Genomic DNA, 27,848 nt, shown 5'->3' on the forward strand with positions numbered 1-27,848 from the left:
TTAGCAAAATGTCTTGTCTGCTGTAACTTTTTGAACTTGATTAAACTAGAAATTGTGGGTTCTTTCTAGAGTTCATATAACTCATGGTTGTACAGACCATTATCATTGTCAAATATTTTTCTAAGTAGAATTTTTCATTCAAAAGTTGAAATTAAATTCTCCACTCTTGCTGTAAATATCCAGGTTCATATCTGTAGGTAACAGCTGGATGAATTATCAATTTATATATTTTTACCTACAATTAGTAAAATAAAATATTTATTGCAGTATATAAACCAAATTACATATTTTTTTTTGACAGATTTTTATTTGTGTGTGTTTGTATATACATACACACACATATATATCCCTGATATGAGGATAAATGATTTTGATCCATGATATACTTTATTTAGAGCATTCAGCTATCTGTAAAATTGGGTTTTCTCTTTTCAGCAAATGCACTCATTCCTTCCTTTTGGTCTTTCTGTAAATCAAATGAATATTAATTAGTATTAAATAACTACCTATAATTTTACCTAAATATAAGTAAGTAATGAAATAAAGTATTCTGAATTTTAATTAAATGGTAATAACTATTTTTTTCTGGTGATGGTAATTAGATAAAAATAATATATTCAATATTCAGCATATCTACTAAAGCAACATTCTTCGCATCCTAATCAAAGAATGGTTGATCAGATGAAAAAAATTCAGCTTATGATACTATAAAGCATAGAATGTTTCAATATGTATAACAAATATTTGAAACATAAGCAAAGTGGATATTAGATCCAACATTATTTCAAAGTTGAATGCAGAAACTATGAAAGTTTTGTAGGTTGACCTGAGAGAGGGTGTCCGGGAACACATTCCTTGGCATTCACGAATTGCCTTAGCATGGATTACTTAAAAGTCATAGGCACTGCCCAAGCATCTATACATTTGCCTTTTATTAGTCCATTTTGATAAGGTTTCACTGGCCTGACAGCTGTTTTGAACTGGTTGGTTTTCTTCAGACACCAGGCAGAAACCTTAAGAGAGCAAAAACTCTCGTTCAGTACTAAGGAACTTGAAATGTTAGAGAAATGTATTTTTCGTAAGCAAACTCTTGGTCGGTGTGTAAAAGTAATTATTAAAATAAAGAACCAAAAAAGTCCCTTTAAATAATTTTGGAATCAATCTAGGTAAAAATTCTTTTATAAAAGAAAACCAAAGTTTGTATAACTGAAATATCTGTGTTTTCCGGTAATACTAACAGTCATATTACTTTAACCGGAAGATCAATTAAATTTACACAATTCCCTTTCAGGATAGCGTTATCATATTTCAGGAAAGATAATCCAGGACACTTCATGAAATATCAATGTTAAGAAAGCCGACGACTTATAAGTTATACACCCCTGCACGACAAACAAATGTTGGAAATAAAAGGAAATCATAGAGCAAGGAACTCAATCAACAAAATACTCAAAATACTGAAAAGTAGATTGCATACCTTCTGCAACAGGTCCATTGTGAAGATGATGCAGATGGCTGGGCTTCTTGTTTCTGTTCCACTCCAGTATATTTTTCATTAGATAGTATTTTCCTCAAAAACTATTTGCTGGATTTTATATGGTCATAAAAATCACTACAAGAACATTTGGAATTCCCTTTCACGTTTAAAGGTTCCTTTACTGTTAACACCTGCAATCGACCTCTTTCTGGTGACCAAATGTTGCTCATATTTGAAAAAATCTTTTCTATTGAAGCTGATGATATCTGGTAAACACACAGTAATTTCTACTAACTTGAATATACTTTTGAAGGCAATGCCAGCATTCTTGACAATCTCAAATAAAGACAACTATTTATCTTGAATACTTAAAGTTTTTGAGTTCCATTCTTGTTTTTGTTGTTGTAGAACCTTGTTTAGCATCAACCTTTCATCAAATAATTCATCTGTGTTTACTGAATTTTGTACTATTGTGTTGACAAAATTTACAGTTTGTTCTAAATCAGCCCAATTCACATCAGAATTTAAAAATATCTAATTAAATTTTTCAGCCTGTTCAATACTTGTCTTCAAGGACTGTAAATAGTTTATACCGACTTCATAAAACTTGCTGATGTTCTTATAGAAATCATCCTAATTAATTTCACCATTTGATACTAGCTTACTTTACTGTTGTTTTGCCAAAATTGGCACAAACTTATGTTGAAATCTATTTTTAAGTTTATTTTCCAATTCAGAATATTTCATTAACACCTCTGTTGCAGTTATAGAATTCGACTCTACTTGCTTGATTACAGTTTGAAATAGTAAAGTTCCTTGCAAAAACCAGAAGATATACTTCATTTACTGGATTTTCAAAAAAATCTTATAAATCTTTGGGCATTTTTGCTTGAAAGAAATGCTTTAGATCTTCAAATATATCTAAAATTCTTTGTATTGCAGGCAATAAGCTCAAAAATCTTGAACTATTGTGAGACAATTGTTTTGTATTCAATATCTACAAATTTGCAGAATTCTTTAAGTTGGATAATTCTGACTATGTATACATAGTCAGAATTATTTGTTTATTTGTTCTTTATTTGTTCCTGTTTGTAATTCTGACTATGTATACATAGTCAGAATTATCCAACTTATCCATATCAGAATTATTCATAGTCAGAATTTTCTATGTATACATATACATGAAAATATTTGTATGTTTTAATTACTATCACTTCAATATCCACAGGTCTTAACATAATTATTTACTATATGTGCCAAGCAGCCCATGCCTAGAACAGGACAAGACAAACTTTTATCAGTTTTCTGAATACATTTATCTCGTCCCTCCTATTTATTCCACCAAAATTTGTATTGATATTATCAGCACAATATGCTGTTGTTGGAATCTTAATGAAGAGAAATTTAAATTATTAATACTCTCTTCAGAATCCAACATAATCCACCATGGCAAAGGCTACATTTGTAAATATTATTTAATGTAAATCACTTATTTATAAATTAATATTCATAGAACTACTTATAAGTTGATTTAATATTTAATTATTTAATCAAGTATATGTATTAATGGTGATAAGACTCTGTATTAAAATATTATTAAGTTTATTTTATTTATTGCTATGTTAATATAAGAAATTGTATTCAACATTTTAACTGCGTATTAATTGAAATGTAAATATTCTTTATTTGTTCCTGTTTGTAGAGGTATAACGTTATGCAATGCCTCAATTTTATTATATTTTGTTGTCATGGAAACGTATGTTAGATAGCTTGCACGAGTTTGGAACAAAGCGCGAGGGAGAATATTGAAAGTTTACTGGAAGGGATTTTAGTTCAAGAGAGCACGAGAACAATTTAGGCGGGAAGAAGGGATATATTTTGATTTTGATAAATTGATTTTTGTGAAAGAGGAGGACCCATGAAGTACTAAACAGCAGAAAGTGAATTTTTAGCTTTGAATGTTAGTAAAACTGTGTAGCTGAACTAAAGTTTGATATCAGTATTTGTTTTTCCAGTGAAAATATCACTGTCCACTTCATTTTGAAATATTTGCAAATTTGCCAAATTTATTGTCATTTCCTAATAATGTCACATATTGTACTAAAAAGAGCCAAATGTTAATAAAAAATAAAATGTTATATTACCTTCTTCATTATTTGTGACAATTATTGTGTTATTATTCTTTTTCAAATAGGCATTCAAATTTAATTACCAAAAAAGCATGGTTACAACAGGTGATGTAGTTTCTATGAACATGAGTGTAGTTCTGATGATGACAAATTAGTTTGGTGGTAAATAAAAAAAATGAATATATTGTAATATGAACCCTCACTGAAAGTGGATTGCTATAGCTTGCAGATTAATGTTAAGTTGGAATGCTGAAAAGAGATATGTTATTTACAAGGATAGTGACTCCTCATGGGCAGTTCCATCTCTACTTTTGACCTAAAAAAATGACTTAAGGGTGCTTAAGGGTCAAAGCTGTATAACTGAGAGGAGACCTCCACATAGCCTTTAAAGGAATGCGGAGAACCGACCAGGGCTTCTGACCTGATGTCCAATCCTCACCTTCTCATGGTGCACTCTGTTGGGTATCTACTTTGATACTGAACGAACGAGGATGGGCTGGCAATTTGGGATTTAGCCGACCAAATTGTATTCTTATTGGTTAAACCAAAATAAAAAACGATGGTACAACATGACAAAATTTCATGCCGGAAGGGGCGTCGTCCAGTTAAACAAGGCCCCCGTTGTTTTCGCCAGGGAACCAGGGCGAACAGCGAAAAGTCAGCTACTGGAACAAATCTGAAAACAAACCCCAACTCAATATCACCAGAGTTAAAGATCGGTACTATCAACGTAAGAAGCCTGAATGGCAAAGAAATGGAGCTAGCTGAGGAATTAGATAAGTACCAGATCGACATAATAGGGGTGACTGAAACAAAAAAGATCAAAACTGGTGAGATCTTTCTGAGCAATAAATGTAAAATGTTATATTCAGGCAATAACAATCAAGGAAAAGAAGGAGTAGCCATAGTATTCAACACAAAATACGAGGCTAATCTTCTTGAATGGCAGTCAGTCTCAAGTAGAGTAATGTGGGCAAATATGAGAATGGAGAACTGGACAATGAGACTTATTTGTGCCTATGGTCCCACAGAAGGTTCTACTAAGGTAGAAGTGGAGGAATTTTTTGACGCTTTAGAAAAAGCAACTGACACAATGAAAAATGAAAAGTTGGGCCTTGTTGAGGATCTAAATAGCAGAGTAGGAAATGATTGTGAGATATTATAAAAATATTTTGGGAAAATTTGGAGAAAAGAGCAAAGCTAATAATAATGGCAAATATCTGTTGGATTTCTGCTCAGGACATGGACTGGTTATTACTAACACCATGTTCCAACATAAAAATGCGCACAAATTCACATGGAGAGAAGAGGCTAGGAATAAGAAAAGTCTCATTGACTATGTTATTGTTGATAGTGATGTTTTCTCCCTGGTGCAGGACACCAGAGTGTACAGAGGATTTGAAATTGGAAGTAATCACTATTTAGTGTTGAGCAGGATAAAATTGAATTTCATATTGAAAAGAATGACATGTAAGAAAGTTTTAAAGCAAATAAAAGTTGAGCAGCTCTCAGATGGGAACTGTAGATTAAAATACAGAAAGATTATTGAAAAGAAAATGAAAGAGTTTGAGAACAGGAATCAAACCTTGGAGATTCAGTGGCAAACTCTGAAGAAAACATTGATTGATTCTGCCAGAGAGGCATGTGGTGAGGTTGTGTGCAAGGATAAAAAAATCAGAACTCCCTGGTGGACACAGGAAGTTAAAGAGGCAGTGAAGGAAAAGAAGAAAGCATATCAAAAGTTCCTGGCAAATAAGTCAGCTTTTACTCTTACAGAATACAGAGACAAATGTAAGAAAGCTAAACAGTGTGTAAAACTAGCTAAACAAAAGTCATGGGAGGACTTTGGCAAGAATATAGAAAATAAATATCAAGAAGGTGGCAAAATATTCTGGAGGTTGTTGAAGATGCTTAGGAATGGAGGAAAGAGTGCTGTAAAAGGAGTTAGAGATGACAAAGGTGACATGAAAACAGGAGAAAAAGATATCCTTGAAGTATGGAGTAATTACTTTGAAAAACTACTAAATGAAACAAGCAGTAATGACAGCACAGTGATAAAAAACACTGACCAGGCATGCAGTCAGGAATACATATCCATACTTGAAGTAGAAAAAGCCATCAAAGGCTTGAAATGTGGAAAGGCAGCAGGAGTAGATGATATTCGACCAGAAATGCTGAAGTATGGTGGTATAAAATTCTTACAGTGGCTGCACTGCATAGTTCAGAAAGCCTGGACAGAGGGACGAATTCCCGATGATTGGAGTAGAGCTCTCATAGTACCCATATATAAAAAGGGAAATAAAACTGAATGTGAGAATTACAGAGGTATTTCCCTACTGAGTGTTCCTGGCAAGATATATGCAAGTATACTTGAGAAACGGTTGAGAAGAATTGTGGAAGAAAAGCTTAGTGAAGAACAAGATGGATTCAGGCCAAATAGAGGCCAAATGTCAGGATCAGATCTTCACTTTACGACAAATAGTCGAGAAAGTATGGGAATATAACAAAGATCTGTATTTAAGTTTTGTCGATTTGGAAAAGGCATATGACAAGGTACCAAGAGAGAAGCTATTCAATACACTACAGCTATATGGTGTCAATGGGGCATTATATCAAGCAATACTTAGTCTTTATTTGAGTTGTAAGTCAGCAGTTAGAATTGAAGGAGGTACAGGAAGATGGTTTAATGTTAAATCTGGTGTCAGACAAGGATGTACATAATCCCCTCTGTTATACATTATCTATATGGATCACATTATGAAGGAAAGTGGTATTAAACATGATATCAAAATTGGAGATGTTAATGTCAGCTCTTTGCTTTATGCGGATGATGTTATACTTCTAAATAAATCCGCTACAAGTCTGCAAGATTCTCTGACTAAATTGAATAGCTGTTGTAATAGATATGGTATGAAGGTCAGCAATAAAAAGACAAAGACAATGAAAATAGGCAGAATCATTGAAAATGTCAACTGTGTTGTGAATGGAGAATCTGTGGAACAAGTAAAACATTTCAGCTACTTAGGCACAATTTTTACTGAAGATGGTAAATTAAATATAGAAATAGACAACAGAATCAACAAAGCTGTTATGGTGGGAAGTCAATTAAATAGATTCATATGGAATAAGAGAGAAATTAGTCAGAACACTAAATTAGCTGTATACAAGACAGTGTTCAAACCAGTTTTAACTTATGGATCTGAGAGCTGGGTCAGAAGTAAAACACTTGACCAAAGACTAGAGGCCGCAGATATGAGAGTCCTGAGAAAGATTAGAGGCGTGAACAGATGGCATCAATGGCAATATCATATTAAAAATGAGGATATTAGGAAAGAACTTGACATTGTCAGCATCCAGGAATGCATTAGCAGAGCTAATCTCAGGTGGTATGGTCACTTAAATAGAATGGGAGAGGAAAGATTAGCAAAACAAGTGTTCTCTGCCAGGTTGGCAGGAAAATGACCCAGAGGAAGACCAAGATATAGGTGGATTGATATGGTACAAAGTGCCTTAGACGATAGAAATATAAGATCTGATAATGTTGGAGTCTTGACAAGTAACAGACTGATTTGGAGGAAAATTGTAGATAGGAAGTTAGTAATGATGTAATTTTTTCATGTAGTACTGTCATATCCTGTACACCCCTTGAGGGTACATGGCAGGAATTTGATGATGATGATGATGATATACAGGGTGTTCGGGATAAATTTGACATATTTATAATTAATTATATTTTTCCGTAAGTTACAGGTATTAACACACACTTCTCTTCATTTAAAAGTTTGGACCCTTCTTCATTCATATACAAGATGTCAGAAAGGATGGATAGCTGGAACCCACCTAAATCATGGAAGAGAATAACTTGTATCATGATGATTCGTGCCCGCCATCAAAATAAGGATATTACGACTGCTGCCCAATGCTCCCTGAATACAGTAAAAACAATCAGGCATGAACTAGAGACTTGCAATGGTGACTACGAGGATGTAGCAAGAAGAAAGATCCCTAGCAGACGATCTGATTGCGTTCGTACAGCAGAATTCCTCGCAAATCTGCAGGAACAGGTGTTGAAGAACCCTGGCATTGGAATTCGGGCTTTGTTCGTGGAGTTGCTAACTGTAGTCAAGCCCTGGATAACAAGGGTAGCCAATGGTAGGCCGTATGTATGGCAGCAGGATTCGGCCCCTTGCCACACCTCTGGGAAAAGTCAAAAATGGTTGTCTGAAAATTTCTACGACTTCACCAGTCCAAATGTTTGGCCTCCAAACTCCCCAGACCTTAACCCCATGGATTATTTTGTATGGGGCGCAGTTGAAAAAGACACCAATCGCACTTCCAGTAATACAAAAGCCCAGTTAATGGATAAAATTAAAACAGTTTTTGCGGCCCTTCCCAGGGAGACTGTAGCATCAGCTTGTTCGAGGTTCCGAAGCAGAATTGAAGCTGTGATCGATGCTAATGGTGGTTATTTTGAGTAAATCTTGTTGATAGTATTGTAATTAACTCTGCCTGTAATGTTTTTTTGTCAATTCATTAAATTTAATAGATACAAAGAAGATTTTCTTTTTCCTTACGAAACTGTCAAATTTATCCCGAACACCCTGTATATATGTATATATAAAGTTTCTAGATAAGTCTGCATTTGTTCTCACAGAATACAGAAATGTAAGAATGTGTAAACCTTGCTAAACAAAAGACATCAGCAAATTTTGGAAAGAATATAAGAAGCTAAATACTGTGAAGGTAATGACAGAAATAGTACCACAAAAAGAATCCAAAATCATACAGGTGATATCCAAGAACAAGCTAATGATCTTCTAGATATAATTACTTTGAAAATTATTAACTGGGGTGATAGAAGAAGTCATTGAAAATATAGAGGAGAAATGCAATCACAATGCATATCAATACTTGGTAGAAAAAGCCATCAGAATCTAAAATGTGCAAAGGTAGCTGGAGTAGATGATTTCTCTAACCTTAGGTCTAGATGATCATGCTTTGGATACATTGTGCAGCAGCAAATACAAAGTTGAAAGATTTTTTTTTTTTTTTTTTTTTTAAATCAGTAGCAAATTTCAAAACAGTAATTCTTAGACCCCACTCAACAGCCTTTGCTGTTGAGTGGGGTCTAAGAATTCTGTATCAGCTCTGATAGAGAATGTCCCTCACAGGACTTAAGGTTTCAACATCCTCCACTTATTGCTCGTGTTATTAGTTTTATATTGTCTCAGATATCTTTAGGAGAAAAAGTACTGGACTATTAAAACTGTTTAAACTATTAAAAGATGTTTAATAATTTCACTGTATTGTTTTAACTCATTAAACATGAAGATAACTTAATCCATCACCTAAAACTAAATACATATTTGGTAATGCTTCATGAAGAAAGCACAGCATGCAAAACTAAACAATACAGTATGTAGAAACTCCATTTATTCAGGAAACTTTTAATGGCCAATCTTCCTTAAAAGATGTAGCAACAGGAATTACACATATCTGTGTAAAGGTAAAAATCTTCATTCTTCCAAAATTTTTGAATCTATAGACACATTAACTTCGTGTTATTTCATATAAATTTGTCTATCTCAGCTGAAGAGTCAGTCTCTTCAAGTTGCCATCAGTCTTTTATCAGACTAAATAAAAAAGCTAGCAGTGTCATTAGCTTTTACTCTGCAACAGCCCCCTATCAAGTTCCAGCATTAGACCTCCTGTTGCATATAGAACATGGCATCCAGAACCTGCCTCCAAACTTCAGACATTGCTAAAAATGTCAGGCTCAACATGGCTAATATCTTTATGTAAGCTTTGCCATCTCAAAGAAATCTCTCTCACAGCCAATTCTGTGCTTTTTAGAAATTATATAAAAACAAAAATATAATAATACTAGAGTCAATAAGTACAATGCTACTATAATCCTCAATACCAGTGAACACAACCTGAAAACGATTTCGTTGCCGAAAAATTGCAATGCTTACAAACCACTAGATTATGAGACCACTAATTCCTAGAAAACATTAAAAAGATTGTTTACAAATGTCCCCCCTCTTGGCTCCCCTGAATTAGTAAAAAAACAATTTAAGTTCCTACCTATTCAGTATATGGTTTATCTAAAATTCATAAGCCCAATAATCCTTTCCATCTTCCTATAGAAGATGCTACTAACTTCCCCTTCTTTAAACTTTTATCAAAATGTTTGACCAGTTTAAGGAAGGTCAAACCCCCTTCCCCATTTACTAGCCACACTTCACTATAATATATAATAATAATATGTGAGAGCAGGGAGCCTGGAAAGTTCTGATAAACACCTAGACAAAAATGATATTAAAGAGCAACTGATATAACCACAAGAAAGGACATCCTAGTAGCAGAGTTATGAAGGTAACTTATGTTCCTATATCCTTGTATGTTCTTTCTTGTGGTTATATCAGAACTTTTCAAACTCCCCTTCGTAAATGCAATAATTTCAAATCTCTAATCCAAAATTCTGTTTTAAGTAGTAATATCATGGTTAGTTTTGACATCAGTTCTTAATTCACTGATATTCTCCCCTTTGAAACCTTAACTTTAATTAAAAATATTTTACCCAAACGTCACAGATTCCTTCAGTTTTTCCTTCTAGACATGTTCCTTCCAAGTGAAGTAAAACAGAGGGTACAACTAAAGGGTTGTACCCTCTCTCTCTCTCTCACTCTTTCCCCCAGCCAATTTCTACATGGAGGGAAAACGCTAATGATACTGCTGCTCTTGAACCTTCTATCTGGCTAAGGTACACTGACGATGTGTTCTCCATTTAGCTGCATGGCTTATACATTACTCTTTCCTGCCTCAACAGCCAACACCACAGAATTCAATTCACTATACAAGAAGAATATAATAGTTATCTTTTCTAGATACTATATTAACAATATAGTATCCGAAAATCCTTATTGACATATCCATCAACCTCTGTTCCAACCAGGCTTCCCTCGCAACTGAACTCTCCTTCATCCTACCTTCAATCTAATTGCCACAATGCCAGAAGGGTACTTAAGAAGAAATAGCCAAAACTTTAACAGAAATATCATCTCTACACTGCTTTCAAACCTTTCATGAAGCTGGCTGCAATTTTCTGCTCACCTAAGGAAAACTCTCTCCCCTATCTGTTCCAGGTGTACAAAAGATTCCTTGTTTTCTTGTACCATGTTGTATTATGAATGAAGTGGGAGATTAACTAACATCTTCCTTGACTACAAGAAATATCTGCTGCAACAAATATGGCCAGTCAGGTATAGCTGATGATGCCTTGGACATGTCGGACAGAATCAAATGGGAAAAAAAGTACTGTTTCACTGCACCAAAACTAAACTTGACTTTTTTTTTTGAATCAGCAGTAGATTTCAAAACCAACCAAATCTAATCTAATAAATATGGTTATACATAATGTCACAAAATTTGTGAAAAGCAATTCTTAGATCTCCAACACCCCCCCCCCTCGAGGAAACTAAGCTTTTAGTCTAACATCTTCCACTTATGTGCATTATTGCAATTTTTATAATGTATCCCAGATGATATCTCAGTGATAGTTGAAATACTACAACTGTGTTTTATTTCATTGTGCTGTCTTCATTCCAAACCCAAAGATGAGTTTAACTTAATCCAGTACCTAAGCCAAAATAGACAGCAGCAAAAAAAGTTCTGCAGTGGCCAACATTGCAGAATCTTTCAGATAATCCAAGGCTCAGCAAAGAGGTCAAATCAGAGAGGTAACCAGAGCAAAGTTCTCATTTAAGTTATTACAAAAAAATGTGGGAATTAGAGTGGAATTCAACAGAGACTATTTGAGTGTTCCAGGAAAGATTTTTTTTTGGTATACTTGCATACTTGAGTAAAGATAAATTGTTAAAAAACAAAATATGAAGAACAAACTTGAGTTTCATGCTAAACAAGAGCTGCCGAGGCTAGATTTTAATTTTAGGCAAACAAAGCATGGGAATCTTTAAGTGTTGTTGATTATTATTATTACGTGACACCTCCAGGGAGTCCAAGGGACTCATTGAGGGAGGACACCTACTCTACAACTGTCTCACTGCTCAATCCACCAACTATAACTTACCGCAACTACACCAATCCCATCAACTGCCCACCACTGGTATTTTCACAGACAATCAAACATCCATGCTCACGGCAGGATTCGAACCCGCAACGTTTTGGCTGGAGAGCGGACACACTAACCACTCGGCCAACCGGGCCGGAAAAAAGCATACAATAAAATATCAAGCAAAAGACTGTTATAACACTGAATTTATATGGCATAAATGAAACTAGAATTATATATAGATACATGGTTTATAAACATGTTTCATCTAATCCCAGAATCTATCCATCCATTACAAAATCCAATGATGTCACATCATTAGATGCTGTTCTGGAATTAGAATATAGATGGAAACTTAGATGGAATCAACCCCAGATGTCTTACTAGATTCTTTTCACTGATCTCTTTTGCATTTCATATCATATATTAATGCAAGCAGCACTGGCTCCACACAATTTCAAGGCCTTAATACATAACCCTTAACATTTCCATAGATTCATTCAACATTCCAAAAGCCAAAATAATGTTATTCGGATAAGCATTAAGGTGTACATTTTGCAACAAATATTTGTAGTTTTAGTTCTTACAGATTTCATTATATGAACAAAAGCATTTCTTTTCAATATGAATCCTGCCCATGAAATGCTGTAACCTTATTACACATTTAGTAGTGCGAGTAAAGTTAAGGGTTAGATAACATGGTATCTCCCTGATCTAGAAGCCAACTATGTTACTTTTCCAAACTGATATTCAAGGCATCTGGCAAGCAGGGCAGTGCCTTACATCAAACAATAAATCTTATACCACCTAAACATTTTCAGAAACATCCACGTGGGATCTGAACTTGAAGCTTGTTGGTAGGAATGAAGATGTTATCCTCTCGGTCACCAGGCCAGCAAACTACATTTAGTTATTTTGCACTGCTGTAATTTTTTACATATGATAATGTAAAGAACTGCAGATTTAGTTATTACAATAATGCATTACATAATTAATATAAAAATAATAATGGTATCTTCTGCTGAATACTGATTACTCAAAAGAAAACATGAACACAATTGCCTATATAGTAAATAAACAAATATGCTCACTGTGGCAAAGGTAGAATGAAACAATCTTTTCTCAACACGTAGTCCTTCTTCTAATGTAGTTTCATATGCTAAAAGTAAAAATGAAAAATATTTCAGTATTGATTCAAGTTTTCTTACTAAAAACTGATCATATATTTTAATGTGTCAAATATAAGGACATAGATAGATTCAAGTTCAATGATGCTATAATCTGAATAAGGATAATGATCTGCAGTATCTCTTCTGTGTCTGTCTCCCACTGATGAGACATCAATAAAGGTTGAAACCAATCTGGGTAGTGGCCCTTCCCATACCTCCAGGCCCAAAGGTCAACAAGCCTATTCAAACAGGCTTTTGTAACCATAATTTTAGAATAAAATTTGGTATTCTGCTAACTCATCCTAGAAAGGATTTGACTGCAGGTCTTTACAAACATATAATCCGAGTATTAAATTTAATTGTACAGTAAAAAATTATGACACATAACGGCAATATGAAAAATTAGCTCTCACAGTTATTTAATAACTTTATTGTTAATTTTGTGAAATTCTTTTTAAACAGACTATGCATTTAAAATTATGCAACTTGTCTTAGAAATTCTGTACAAATTATTTTTAATTTAACTTAAATTTAGATCTTATGAATTAATCAAGTAAATTTTCAATTTATCTGAAAACAATATCAAAAAATAAATTCATCTAAATGATGTGACCAATTTCACTGTAAGAGTTTTTTTTATAGTTAATTAATATTACAGTGGGTGTCAACTTATGATTAAGTGGGAGCAAAAAATACACTAAACGAATTTCAGGATTTTTTAAAATTATATAAATTGTTTTCTTATGTTACCATTATCAAGATATATAGATGTGTTTTAATAAAGAATATATAAAGACAAAATATATTCATGACCTTTCTTTTTCAAGAAAAGATGAAAAAACATACTATAAATTACAACTTTAAGGTAAAGAAAAAACTTGAAAAATTAAAAAAATTTAAATGCTGCAACTTTTACTGCATTTTAACTTAATTTAAAAAATCATTAAAATTATAATTATGGAATAAGGTAAGTCAGTAAGTAATGATAATCAGGTAAGTCAGTAAGTAATGATAATCAGGTAAGTCAGTAAGTAATGATAATCAGGTAAGTAATGTTGTTTGTAACAAGAAGGATGTTATTTGGTATGACGACTATCATAAAACATGCTGTTGTTGAGCGGGTTATAACATCATATTTTCCAGGAGTGAAAATTAAAAATATAGCACATGCAATTCGAAAACAGAAAAGAAAAGTAAACAAGATTTGTAGTAATTGTAGTAAGTACTAATGACTTAAACTAGTGATCAGTTCGATGTGAAAGAGAGCACAAAAGGATTGTTGGAAGAGGCAAGAGTGTAGAGCGATAGACTATTAACTACACTTAAAAGATGAACCATGCATATATTAGCCTGTGTCAGTCACAGTGGAAGTATATGATATTACACTACTGGTGTTAAAGGCACAATTGTAGTAAGTTGCATAGTTAAAAATTTAAATAATTACTTCAACCTGGTATCTCTTCTGGATATGTCTCCCACTGATGAGACCTCAAGAAAGGTTGAAACTAATCTGGGTAGTGGCTCTTCTCATAATGCATAGCATTATACATGTAAAGATATGTATCTTGCATTATAGATCAAGTGTTGTGTCCTGAATAAGCATTAAAAAGGTTTATATTAAAATATTCAGGTCACAACATTAATTCTACTCAGGCAGAGAACATGGAACGTTGGCAATAGAAAAAATAAATTGTTTGTGAACACAAGTCAAGATAAAGTTTAAGGAATTGTATAAAATTGTATAAAGTGTGGGCCTGATAATAGAAATCCATGTAAGCTGGCAAAAATCCATTTGGAAAAACAGCCTCTTGCACTTAGTAAAGCCTGTGAGTCAAGGCTCAAAGGTCACTTTTACCGTCCTGCATTATGAAAGTATTGGAAAGGGAAACCTAAGCGTCTTCCAGGAATAGGAGGCAGACACACGTGCGAAAATTTAATAGCGGGAGCTAATGAGATTGACGTGGACACACGTGACCGAGTTCGCGCGTGTCGCAAATATCGAGATTTAACGAGAGGAGAAAGGAAACAAAAAGGCCTTGCATGAAGATTCGAGATCTCTTTTTTCCTGGATTCCTGATCTCTCGGAGTGGTCCTGCTCGTCGTAGGAGGGAAGTCCCTGGCCAGTCGCGGAAGGCACATAGTTCGTCCATCGTAGCGTTCGTATTGTGCCAAGCTATGTCCATGTTCTAGGATAGCTGTGATGTTGTCGTACGACGGAGGGACTAAATTGAGCCGTCCATTCAAGGCGACGTTACCGTGCAACTTCCCATGTTTCCCTCGGAGATTCTACTCGCACAGATCTACGGAAGATATCCTCCAAAAGCAATTACATTTGAAGGCCTTGATGATTAGACAAGGCGGGAACAAGTTTTAAGAGTTCAAGGACAGAAATGATAATGTAGATTTTTGAAATACTAATTCCAGTTGTAAGAAGAGAGTGAATTTCCTGTGTGAACGTTTAAATTGGACTGAACTTAAAGAACTGTAGGAGTAGCCTATAACTAGATACGTGTCCGAGACAGTGTTAAGAACTGTTTGCCCGAGAGGCCGAATAGATACAAGATCATGTTAAACTAAAAGTGTAATTGTGCTGATGTGTTCACTGATAGTCACATGTATCCAAATGGCTTAATGATAATCTATGAATTGTATTTTATGATTGTATTTAAGGTTATTAAGATTTAGTATGTGTGATAAGTACAAGTTAATTAGAGCTTTTGATCTGAGTTGAGTGCAACCATATTATCCTGTTTTGAAATGTATTATAAAGCTAATTAAATTGTTTCATTCATGTACTTGCCCGATCTGCCTATATTATATGAATTCAAAACTACCGCTCATAAAAATAACAACGAACCAAGCAGGATAAACCCATGAATACTAATGCAATAAGTAAACCGCGACTGTAAGAAAGAAAAGGACAAGCGAGGGGGGGGGGATAAATTTATGCTTGATCAAATAATCATTAACTCTCTAAAGGAGTCACCCTGAACAAGAATCCTTTCTACCTAGGTATTAGCTGGCGCAGCATAAAAATAAATGTGTTAATACTTATAGGGTGAACTTCTTCAGATTGTTTGTTTAGGACATAGAGAGGCCAATAGGACTGCAAAGCACTGAAGGAGAGAATATTTGATTGTAGAGTTTAAATTATAAGGGATAAATGTGTATAGGTAAGGTACAGTGTTAGACGAGTTTTGAATTTAAGAAAGATAGGATGTTGGATTAGTTAAGAAAGGGTAAATAACTAATTAAGTAAAGAAAAAGCAAACAAGATAAGAGAAAGTCTCAACATAAATGGTGTAGCTGGTAGGATAAAGGAAATATATAAAACAATAGAAGTTAATCTAAACAAATAGAGTACAAACGTATTATACCAAATAAGTAGAGAGATAAATATTATAAGAAACCATTGCAACACAAGTCATACGACTTAAGAAACTTGTCGGGTTTTCACGTATCCTGTTCGTATTTAATAAACATATGGTTTCAATACTGGAATCTATCTCTCGAACTACTGACCCACAGAAACCTTCGCATACAAATGTTTGTGTATTTTAGTCTACAGTTCACATCCGAGAGCTGCTCAACTTTTATTTGCTTTAAAACTTTCTTACATGTTCTGCTTCTCAATATGAAATTAAATTTTATCCTGCTCAAGACTAAATGATGATCACTTCCAATTTCAAATCCTCTGTACGCTCTAGTGTCCTGCACCAGTGAGAAAACATCACTATCAACAATAACATAATCAATGACACTTTTCTTATTCCTTGCCTTTTCTTTCCATGTGAATTTGTGCACATTTTTATATTGAAACATTGTGTTAGTAATAATCTGTCCATGCCCTGAGCAGAAAACCAACAGGCATTTTCCATTATTATCGCATTTACTTGAATATAACTTGCACATTTTTCCTCAAAATCAAAGTTAAAAAATGTTGTGCGAGATATATGCGGGGATTTTTGAAAACTAAAGTTTTTCAGGAAAAAAACTAAATTAACATTTATAATTAAATCCTCAGCAGTCATTATAATTTTAATTGTTCACAGAAAGCCTATGCAGCTCAGTTGGTATAGATGAAGCTGTTTGGTCAGAAAGACCTGGGTTCGATTCCTGTCCAAGATGTGGAACCTTTATCTGGGCTCTTTCAACTAAAGGTGAGTTTGCTGCTCTCACATGAAGGTGGAGGATTTTTCACCAGGAAACTCTAGTGTTTCATCCCTCAGAACAGGCAAATCAATCTCATGAACATACACGAATTTACAGTCATAAAATACATATACTCAATCCCTCATTAAGTGGGTTCAGCCAGGTCTTAATGGATAGGGGAGAAAGTGGGGGACCCATATGAATCAATACATAAATTGCTCACATTATTTATAAAATGAATGCATTTAAAGTTTAATTATCAACATTATTTACGCGATCAGCTGCTCACCTTCATCATGCAATATATTTGAATCTTTAGCAACAATGCTTCTGTAAATAAATTAAACAGTTTCATTATTGCTTGTCCTTTTATCATTTCAGAATCATAAGATCGCCATGATTTAAAAATACTAAGAATGGATATGACTTACCAAGAATCTCCAATTTGCTATTGCTACTTCCAGTTTCAAGAGCAGTTTCCTCGTGTGCATTGTCAAATTACCCAAATAGCGTCATTTTCATTCCGATCCAGGGCATTAGAAATGCCAGTTTCTTTAAAAAAATCTTCGCAATTATTTCTGGCAAAATCACATCCCAAGCTTTCAAAATCCAGTTGCAAAACAGTTCTAATGATGATCTCTTAATCTTCTCTGCCAGAGTCAGATCATAGCTGCTGGAGTGCCTTCCACTCCATGTAGAATTTTAGTACGTAGTCCTTGAATTGTTTGTTGACCAATGCATCCAAGGGCTGTAGACAAGGTGTAAGACCATTAGGAATAATGGCCACATTGGTTTTCACTTCCAAAAGTTTTTTTTTACTATTTTTGCCATAACAACAATCACTAACTATTTCTTTGATATTTTTTTTTTTTTTTTTTTTGTGTATGTGTGTGTGAGGAATAAGTGAAACTTTTTAATTTCTTTTTTCATAAAGTAAAATCAGGTGGGTGCAAGATATACGCAAGGGCAAGTTATATTCTAGTAAATATGGATTAAGGTTGCTCTTTTCTCCAAATTTTCCCAAAATATTCTTGTATGTCTAACAATCATTCTGCTCTGCTATGCTATTTAGATCCCCAACAAAGACCAACTTTTCCATTTTCATTATATCAGTTGCTTTCTCGAAATTTCAGTTGGCTAAATCGAAATTGCAAGCCCATCCTCATTCGTTCAGTATCCAGGTAGATACCTAACAGGGTGTACCACAAGAAGGTGAGGATTAGATGTTAGGTCAGAAGCCCTGGTTGGTTATCCACATTCCTATAAAGGTTATGTAGAGGTTCCCTCTCAGTTATACAGCTTTGACCCTTAAGCACTCCATTTTTTGAAAAAAGTTAATTTTAATAATAATATCTGCAATATTTGAATGATAATGTATATTTACTTACCATGGTTTATAGCTTCTTTGCAAAGAGCAGTAATTATTTTTGAATTGGAAGCAATTTTCTCACCAAGCTTTATTGCCTCTTCGACTACTTTATCAGTAGGAAAGACTTTGCTCACAATTCCTAGATCAAATAGAAATTAAAATATGATTTCATTTAATTCTGTATTAAAATTCATCTGTTTCTCTCTCTTACTCTCTCAATCCTATCTGTTACCTCAACATGGTGAAAGAGTGAATGGGCAATGCAAGCAATGTATGCTAGTAAACTACCAGAGGGACCATCCTAAGTTTGAAAGGCTAAATCAACATGACTGGTTAAAGTAGGAGTATCAACAATTAAAAAAAATAAGGATTTATTTATTTATTATATGATGATACAATGCCTGTGAGATGTGGTTTGCAGTTCAATCAACAACCACCATGGGTTCAATGCCAGTAGGTGTCTGATGCCATCTCGATATGATTCTTCCATTGCATTCTATTTTGCGAAGGATGACTCATTTTGTGTACAGAGTTTCGGCACCATTTGATGATGTCATTGCTCCAGTCTCTGTTTGGTGTTCCTCTTTTGTTTTTTCCTTCAATCATCCCAAACAGCAGCGTTTTTCATTTTCTCTCATCGTTCATTCTACATATATGGCCAAATAGATGTAGTTTCCCTTTGATTATTTTCTGGATCAGATTTTCTTTCAGTTATATTCGTTATTATATATTTCCTCATTGTCCACTTTCTGGATCCAGCTTATTCTCAAGATCTTTCTATATCACTTCCCCTAGAATACTAATATCCTCATCTCAGATTCTCTCAGGAGTACCCAGGCCTCACATCCATCGAGCATACTGCTGAAGATACAGGCTTCCACAATATGCAGTTCAGCGTTTGTTTTTTTTTTTTCTGGTCCAAGTCACGTGTCATGTGTTATCCAAGATATATGAAGTGTTCCACATTTTCCAGTTGAAATCTATGGTAACTTTGTTCAGTAACTCCTGTTGTCCGAATATAATTGTTTTTTCAAAATTGACATTTAGCCCAGGAATTTTCCTTCTGCATATAGTGTTTGCAGTGTCCATTCCAGCCTTGCTGCATCTTCAATTAGGACGATGTCATCTGCAAAGCAGAGGTAGTTTACTCTCATGCTATTTATTGAAATGCCTCACCTTCTTCATTAATCTTATCTAGTTATTTAAGAGAGTGAAAGAAAAAAAAAAACAATGAAGTAGAAGAAATGTTTAATGTAAGTGTTGGTTAGTTTGATCAATTTAAAAATCAAGTTCAGCTGCATAATGTTAAAATTACCAGTGAGGTGAGTGCAAACGAGGACACAGCATTTAAATATCCTGATGTTTAAAAAAATAATAATTGAAGATGGTGTATACACTGTCAACAAATCCTCAACAAGGATGAAGCTAGTTTATTCTGGAAAGGGATGACTTCCAGAACTTACATTTCTAAGAAAGAAAAAACTTAACCTGGATTTAAAGTGTCTAAAGATTGCCTAACACTTTCATTGATGAACAAAATCATGTTAGCATTGGGAGCCCAATGCTAACATGATTTTAAATTGAAACTGATGCTTATTTATTAGTCTCCAAATCCTCGTGCCCTGAAAGGCTAGAGCCATAGATCACTTCCAGTTATTTGATGGTCAAATAAGAAAGCATGGGTGATCCAAGCAGTGTTCAATGACTAGTTCTCAAGTTATTTTTGTCCATCTGTTGAAAAATATTGCAAGGAAAGCAACATCACATTTAAAGTACTACTAATTTTAGATAATGCTCAAGGTCATCCTACTATGGTTGGTTCACTGTGTGAAAATGTAAAAATCATTTTTTTTGCTGCTGAACACAATATCTTTGTCACAGCCTATGGATAAAAGGACCATTACAACATTTAAGGCCTGCTACAAAAGAAAAACATTTAAATAGGCAATTGCTAAAACTACAATTTCTTTAACAGGATTCTGGAAAAATTATAACATCAGACATGCAATAAAAAATATTCACAATGCCTGGCAACAAATAATTGCAAACAACATGCATGGAGCATGGAAGCGCATTTGGCTTATTGTACAGTTGTGATTTCAAAGATGCTAAAACATTTAGAAGAAATAACAATATTGGAAGAGAATTTGGATTTGATGAACTAGAAAATGACAATTTGAGAACTGCTCAATTCACATTCGGAAGAATTGACTAATGATGACAATCCTTTTAGATCAACAGAGAGCATTTGAAAAATACCGATAATGATATCAAAGAATGAGATAATGGGCAAATGAAGGAGTTCACTCTCAAGGAATTTGAGGATATTTTTCAAGCTGTAGAAATCATGAGGCAAAAAATTATGGATGCTGACCCTAACCTTCATCAAAGAATGCAAATTTGCTGAGATGTGGATAAAGCACTCTGCATCTTCCAGCATATGTATGAAAATTTAAAGTAAGAGAAAACAGTTCAATCTACAATGCTAAAACATTTTAAAAGACAAAGATAATTTCTTCAGTGTAAGCTTACCTTCAGGAGTGATATTTAGAATTTTTTCATTTTTATTTTGCTCTCTATAACTACTCTGTGACTTTGTTAACAATAATTTAAAAAGTATATTATTTTTATAAATTTTTGTAATATTTCGTTAATAAACAAGTCCTTATGTTAACTTTTTCATTGCCTATTTCCATTAAACCATATTTTACATGTAATTATAAGTTCAAACAGTGCAAATACAAATGATGCGACCACTTCATGGGATTCATTATCTGTATGTACACTAAGTAAGGAAATACTACATGGTCTCATGGAATTTAAGAGAAAAAAAGGAGTTTTACGCTTTAAAAAGAATGTTTAGAATGTCAAAACATTTTAAACGTGACAAAGAACCCAATCTAATTAACAATTTTTTTATTTTTTTTGTGAAAAAAAAAATGCTCTGTCTAGTAGTGATAACCAATCTCAAAAATATAGTTTTATTTAGAAGGTCTTGGATCCAATTAGTTTTATAGTTAACAAATGGAATATATGCCTTATATATAGTTTTTTAATTTTATTAAAAATATATTTTTTTAAATTTAGTCTAGAGTCAATCATTTTCTGGATTCTGAAATAATCCAGCTAATAATATAGCTGATGTAATACAGAAATATCACATCAGCTATATCTTGTTAAACTAACCATCATCATCCCCCTACTCTCTTCTAAGAGAATGTAAAAACAAAACAGCCAACCAGTGAAAAAACTTCCCAGAACTATCTCCCATCAAGACCATCATAAAATGGTGATATATACTGTTTTCTACTTGTACATAGAAACAGGACTTCTGCCACTGCTTTAACTTTTTGTATCTTAATTAGTCCCAACTCCCACTGATGAATAGAGAAACTAATTCGTGTAGTGCACTGGCAGAACACATGGCAAGATACAAGTTGGAAAGGAAATGTACGCATTTGGAGATTTTACAATGGGCAATGTGATGTGAAAGTAACCTGGAGGATACTTCATGCAAACTTTGGTTTGCTTATGCTTGAGTACAGGAAGAAACACACAAGTATATAATTTGTCAGTGAGATAATTTATAGGGATAGTGGAATAGGCTGGCATGACCTGAATGCAGTGATACACTAAAATCTGGTTCTTTAATAATCAAACTGTCCAGAAAGATAAATTTGTCATTCCTCTATTTTGATAATGAATTTTATTTTTTGATGGAGACCATTTATAAAATTCAAATAGCTGTTCAGATCATTGATGCTGTTTTTAAAACAATAAAGGAGATTTTTCTGTTTCATTATTTTGGCAAAAAAAATTATTCATATCTTAGGAGATGATAAAATGATACGTCTGACCAGTTCATACTTAACAGTTACTCAAGAAGAGTTGTATATAAATTGTACATCAAGAAGTCATCATGTGCTATCAGAGACAACAGATATAAGGACTACATTTTTTTTTTAAAATCTACTCTGGTGAGACTGCATGACACACACACAACTACAAGAATGAAGGCATCAGTCTCTCCTTTTTCAAACAGTTGAAAGACTTTAAAGCCAGTGTTCCTTTCCAGAAATATTCTGCTGTTCAGACCAGAAGAAATTACACGAAAATTGAGAAAGATGATAACTCAAGCCTTACTGCTTGTGTCTTTGTAGACTACATAATGAAATGAATTGGCTGAGATACAACATTGAAACCAATAGCTTATCTTGAAATACTCTTTCATCTTTTCTTTTCAAGGAGTCTAGTGAAGTCATTTGCTCAGTGGCCTTAAAGGAACTAGGATCTCGTTTTGCATGGCATTTGGAAGTCATTTTGCACTTATAAAACTGTATATCAAATTCCAAACTGAAAATAAATGTTACAAATGTTTACAGGTACTGCCTAGTAGAATACAAGATATTTCATACTTACCCCACTTCTCTGCATCAGAAGCCGAGATCTGCATGCCAGTTAAGACCATTTCCATGGTTTTTGACTTACCAATAATACGAGTTAATCTCTGAGAACCGCCAGCACCTGCAACAAATTATCATACATTATTTAATGCACTTTTCAGATAATTATTGAAAAGAAAGTGCTTAAATTCTTTAAAACAAGAGGGAAAAACCCATTAAGAAAGGCAAGGAAAGATGATGAAAGGGAATGTCTCTTATTAAATAAGAAGGAATAAATAAGTAGGATAAAGGCAATAAAGTATATTACAATTTTTAGTTTGCATGAGAAAAAGGAGGAAGAAATTTTTGTTTAAAAATGATTATATTTGTAATATAATCATTTAAAAAGGGAATATATTTGTAAAAATATGAAAATAAGGAACAAATATTAAAAAAGATAATGTTGAAGGTTTTGAAATATCAATTTATCCTTCCATGCATTTATACCGAATTCATATCATTATATTTCCTGGTACATATATCTTCAAGGGGGTATGTATACAAGATCCAACTAAATATTTGATTAGTTTCCTAACAATTTTCTTGGTCTGTTATTTGGGATTTGATCAGCTTCCCCTCCCTCCTTTCATCTAAAACATCCCTAACTGTATCAGTGAACCTGTTTTGCTAATCTTTCACCTCCCTTTCATTTAAAGTAAGTGACTATACTATTTTTAGATGAGCTGTGCTTACACATGTTTGAATATTAATAATGATGTTTTTTTTTGATATCTTCATTTTCAAAATGGGTGTATCCACAAATCGACGCAAAAAATCCTGTGAATCGCGATTAAACATCACCAAACACTGCGTTGAAATGTTTTCACATGCGTTTTTGATCAACAGTCAACAATCGCAGCGCCCATTGTGCATACAGCGTTTTCATGTGCAATTTTTCATGCAGGATATTATACATCTGTTCAGTTGAGATGCCTATAATCTGAGCAATCTCGTGCACTTTCACTCAGCGGTCTTCCATAATGATACCACAGATTTTGTCAATCGTTTCCTTCGTAGTGACCTCAGTCGAGCGTCCGGAGCACACTGGTGCCGAGTTCCCATGAACTGCATCTATCTTGGCTTTGATCTGCATGGCCATCCACTTCTTCAAATAAAAGTTTTATCACTGCATGAAACTCGTTTTTCTCCATTTTTATGAAAAATGCGAACATAGTCATTTTAAATGTTTGCCAAACAAGAACTACACATTGCACGGGACTAAAATTTTGGCAGGGGGTTATGAAAAACATGATACATGCCAACACTGGTATGAATGAACGAATTGTGTTGCCATCTATTGGAAATTTACCAAACTTTTACAACCCTCGTATACTGCTAGTTTGGTGTTTGGATGATTTATGTATTTATAATTTGGATAATGATTCAACAATGACTTCTAAGGCTGGAACAGGCCATGCTAGGCCTAAATCATTGATACGCATGATGATGATGATAATTTAGATATCCCTACCTAGATTAAGATTGTACAAATAACTTATACTGTAATATAATAGTGCATGCACATTCCATAGAAAGAAATATATTTTTTTTTTTAACTGCAGAGAAAAAACAAACTGTGCTTCACAAAGTATATAAAGAAACACAATATAATTGTTATTTTTGCAAAATCATTTTTTATATATATTTTTACCCAAGGTAGATGCAATTTTACTTGAATTCTCTTTTCCAAAAGATAGAATATCTATTTGATTATATTAACAATCAGAAATATTTGCAGATACCAGGATAAAGAGGATGTTTATTAGAAATTAAACAACATGTATAATGGTAATATATGAAGATGTAACAGCTGCAAACAAAGATACATTTCTGAAAACAATTGATTGCAGAAATTTTCATTTAACACATATTAAAAAAAAGAAAAAGAAAAGAATATAATGTACATTCACTAAGTTATATTCATGTGTAGATATTACTGATCAAATAGCATGTGCTTATACATCCATTGTATGTAAATATCAAAAAAAAAAAAAAAATCTCTAGCAATCTCTAGCATGCTATTTGATCAGCAATATCTATCTATACATGAATATAATTCATTGAATGTACATTGTATTCATGTATACATTACATTCCTCTTTTTTTTGTTGTTTTTTACCATTATCATTACCATTATCAGGAAAAGGAAATTAGGCCATTTTTTCCTAGTTTAGTAATGATGTAACAAAAAGTGAATAATATAATGCCATTTCCTTTATTTCTAAATTCAAGAAAGCAAACAGGTTTACTGAAAAGTGAAAGCTAATGTTCATTATCAAAGCAATTCTGGAGTAGTGGGGAAAAACAAACATCAAGGACTTCACATGATATGTGAGTCATCCATCCTCTTATCCAAGCTAACAGTTTATAATCCAATCTCATATTCTGCAACTCATGAAAAAGTCTTTCGATGCTGTATTGTGTCAAAAGCATAGCAAAACACAAAAGTATCAATGTGTAACCATTATTCCCCTTGACTAACTCATGTATAACATTATTATAAAATGTGAGCAAGTTACTCAAACATAACTTTCCTTTAGTAAACTTATGCAGTTCACAGCATAGTACAGATTCTCTCAAACCATGTGAGCTCGTATCAAATTATTGAAAATCTTCAACTCCAGAGATATTGATAGGTGAACGTCAATCTTCATAACAGCCTTGTGCAATGGGATTATCACATATTTTTTCCATTCCTGTGAAGTCTTCCCTGAACCAAGACTCATCTGCATGCCCAAATCAAAGGCAAGAGCAAGTTCAGCTGAATACTCTTAAGATATGTACTGATATCCCATCAGACCCTACTGCAGAGTTCTTATTCATTTTATGTATAGCTCTTCTATGCATCGGCTCTAGTACTTTTCCTTCACACACCTGAGTTTCTTCATTCGGCACAGAGGTAGCACTGAGTTCCAAGTTGCAGACAAGTTGACAGTTCTTAGCAAAATGGGTACTCATTAGTTCAACAATATCTCCTGCATGTGCCAACTACATTCAGTAGAATTATTCTTTCACATTTTTCTTTTACATGCAGCATAATGACAGAATTATTCCAGGATGTCCTTAGCATGCAGAGCCAGTTTCTTTTTTCCTTAGGTTTAGTTTTCCAATACAATACTTTTCTGACCTACATCTAATAATTTTCCTAACTGATGTCATCCTTATGCACACAGTATTCCTTTCATCTTTTCTAAATAGAAAAAATTTACTGAAATTAAAAACATAACTTAATAGCCAGCAATTTAAGAAAATATCCACGAGTAATGTGTGGTCATGAGTATTTTAATGGAGGTAGAAACAACTATCTGAAAAGGCAGCTGATATTCAACAGAAATAATCAGATATGGAGGTATAAAACTTTTACACTGGCTAAACCATATAATTAAGAAGGCCTGAATAAGCAAGCTGAATTCCAGATGAATGAAACAGGTTTCATAGCAAACTATTATTATTATAAAAAGAAAATGAAATGAGAATTAAAGAAATTTCCTTACAGTGTTCCAGAATTCATTCAAGCATTGAAGAGACCTTTAGGAACAATGGAGGTCTCTTCTGGGTTCAGATAAAATAGGGGTTGTCAAGCCTACATTTTTTTTTTTTACTTTAAAGACAGTTCAGAAATCCAGAAAACATATAGTCAACTCTCACTTTATCAAACCCATAGGGCCTATGGAAATAGTTTTTTTTATAGTGGACAGTTTTCTGCAGTGAATTTCTTTTAGCATGGCATTGTATGCTTTCTTAGAAGTTTGGTAAGGTGTGTATTGTGGTAAATGGTTTAAATTGGCATTATCGATAGTCAATACATGTATGACTATTTATGTCAAGGTGAGGTCCCTGAGATTTCCAGCTTAAATTGAAGCAAAAACATAATGGGAACATATGTAAATACATAAGGTTCAGTTCCAAGATTTTCAGTAATCAACACACAAAATACTTGAAAAATGTCTCATTTCATGAACTTTATACATTGAAAATTGTATAATGTTTAAGAATAAGAAACAAAATTTATTGCTTTAAATAATAAAATAGAAAATAGAAGTCTGTTTGGTTTTTTTTTTTTTTTCTGATAATAAGTTATGATATGGCTATAGAACTGTTTCAATTCCTTTCTTAACAGTTGAGCTCTGCTCCCAGTTGGGGTTGTTGCTACAGATCTCACTTTCCTCATTAATAAGAGCAATAGCCTCTTCATTGATTTTACTATTGGTGTCCTAACTGACACTGCAGAGTCAGCTTCACTTTTCCCTGTGTCTTCTCTGGACAGTTGTTATGCTAGCTCTTCTAAATATTCCATTGAAAGCTCTTCACCATGACTCTCAAGGAGCTCATTTATGTCACCAACTTCTACATCATCTAGTCCTATTTCCTTTGATATCTGTCAAATTCTGTTATTGATGTAAGGGTAGTGTCATGATTGTGCAGATACCAAAGCTTATGCCACATATCATTCATACAGGATTTTGACACTTCACTCCATACCAGTGAAAATTTCACCTTTCTCCATTCACTAAGTAAATTTTTTTTTTCAATTGTCAATGATTTAGATTGTTTTTTAGTCTCTTTTCCAGCACTTGATAACACTCATTTTCAGGGCATAGCAGTAGATATTTGAAAATACAGTGGAACCTCAGTTGTTGAATGACTCTCATCTCGAACATAGCATATATAGTGTGGTTGGGCATGGGGAGGCCACGGGGATGGAACCAAGAAGCTGCTGAGAAATATGTTCAAGAATTTAGTGACTATGTAAAAGCTGAGGGTTTTTCCCGCCCAACAAGTGTTCAACTGTGATGAAACCATCCTATTTTGGAAAAAATTGTCAAGGAGGACCTACATCACTCAGGAGGAAAAAGCATTCATTGCCAGGACACAAGCCAATGAAGTACAGGCTGACTCTTTTGCTATGTGGAAATGCAAGTGGGGACTTCAAGGTCAAGCCATTGCTTGTGTACCACTCTGAAAATCTGAGGATGTTTAAGAAAAATAATGTGATAAAAATTAAATTGTCTGTTATGTGGAGGGCTAATAGCAAT

General features: G+C 33.7%; 1 protein-coding gene across 1 annotated transcript in view; it reads right to left on the bottom strand.

Moving 5' to 3' along the window:
• Nucleotides 1-241: 241 nt before the first annotated feature.
• LOC150096795 (enoyl-CoA hydratase, mitochondrial-like) overlaps nucleotides 242-27,848 on the bottom strand; it is a 78,116-nt gene continuing 50,509 nt past the window's right edge. The window contains exons 5-8 of the mRNA XM_090407945.1: nucleotides 22,790-22,894; nucleotides 18,390-18,509; nucleotides 12,772-12,839; nucleotides 242-466 (exon numbers count right to left, since the gene is read on the bottom strand). Coding sequence (XP_090264071.1) covers nucleotides 401-466; nucleotides 12,772-12,839; nucleotides 18,390-18,509; nucleotides 22,790-22,894 — 359 coding nt within the window. The 3' untranslated portion in view covers nucleotides 242-400. The remainder of the gene's footprint in view (nucleotides 467-12,771; nucleotides 12,840-18,389; nucleotides 18,510-22,789; nucleotides 22,895-27,848) is intronic.

This window comes from Typopeltis vanoorti, chromosome 18 (assembly GCF_054136105.1).
Source record: "Typopeltis vanoorti isolate ZY-2024b chromosome 18, IOZ_Tvanoo_1.0, whole genome shotgun sequence".
NCBI classification, from domain to species: Eukaryota; Metazoa; Arthropoda; class Arachnida; order Uropygi; family Thelyphonidae; genus Typopeltis; species Typopeltis vanoorti.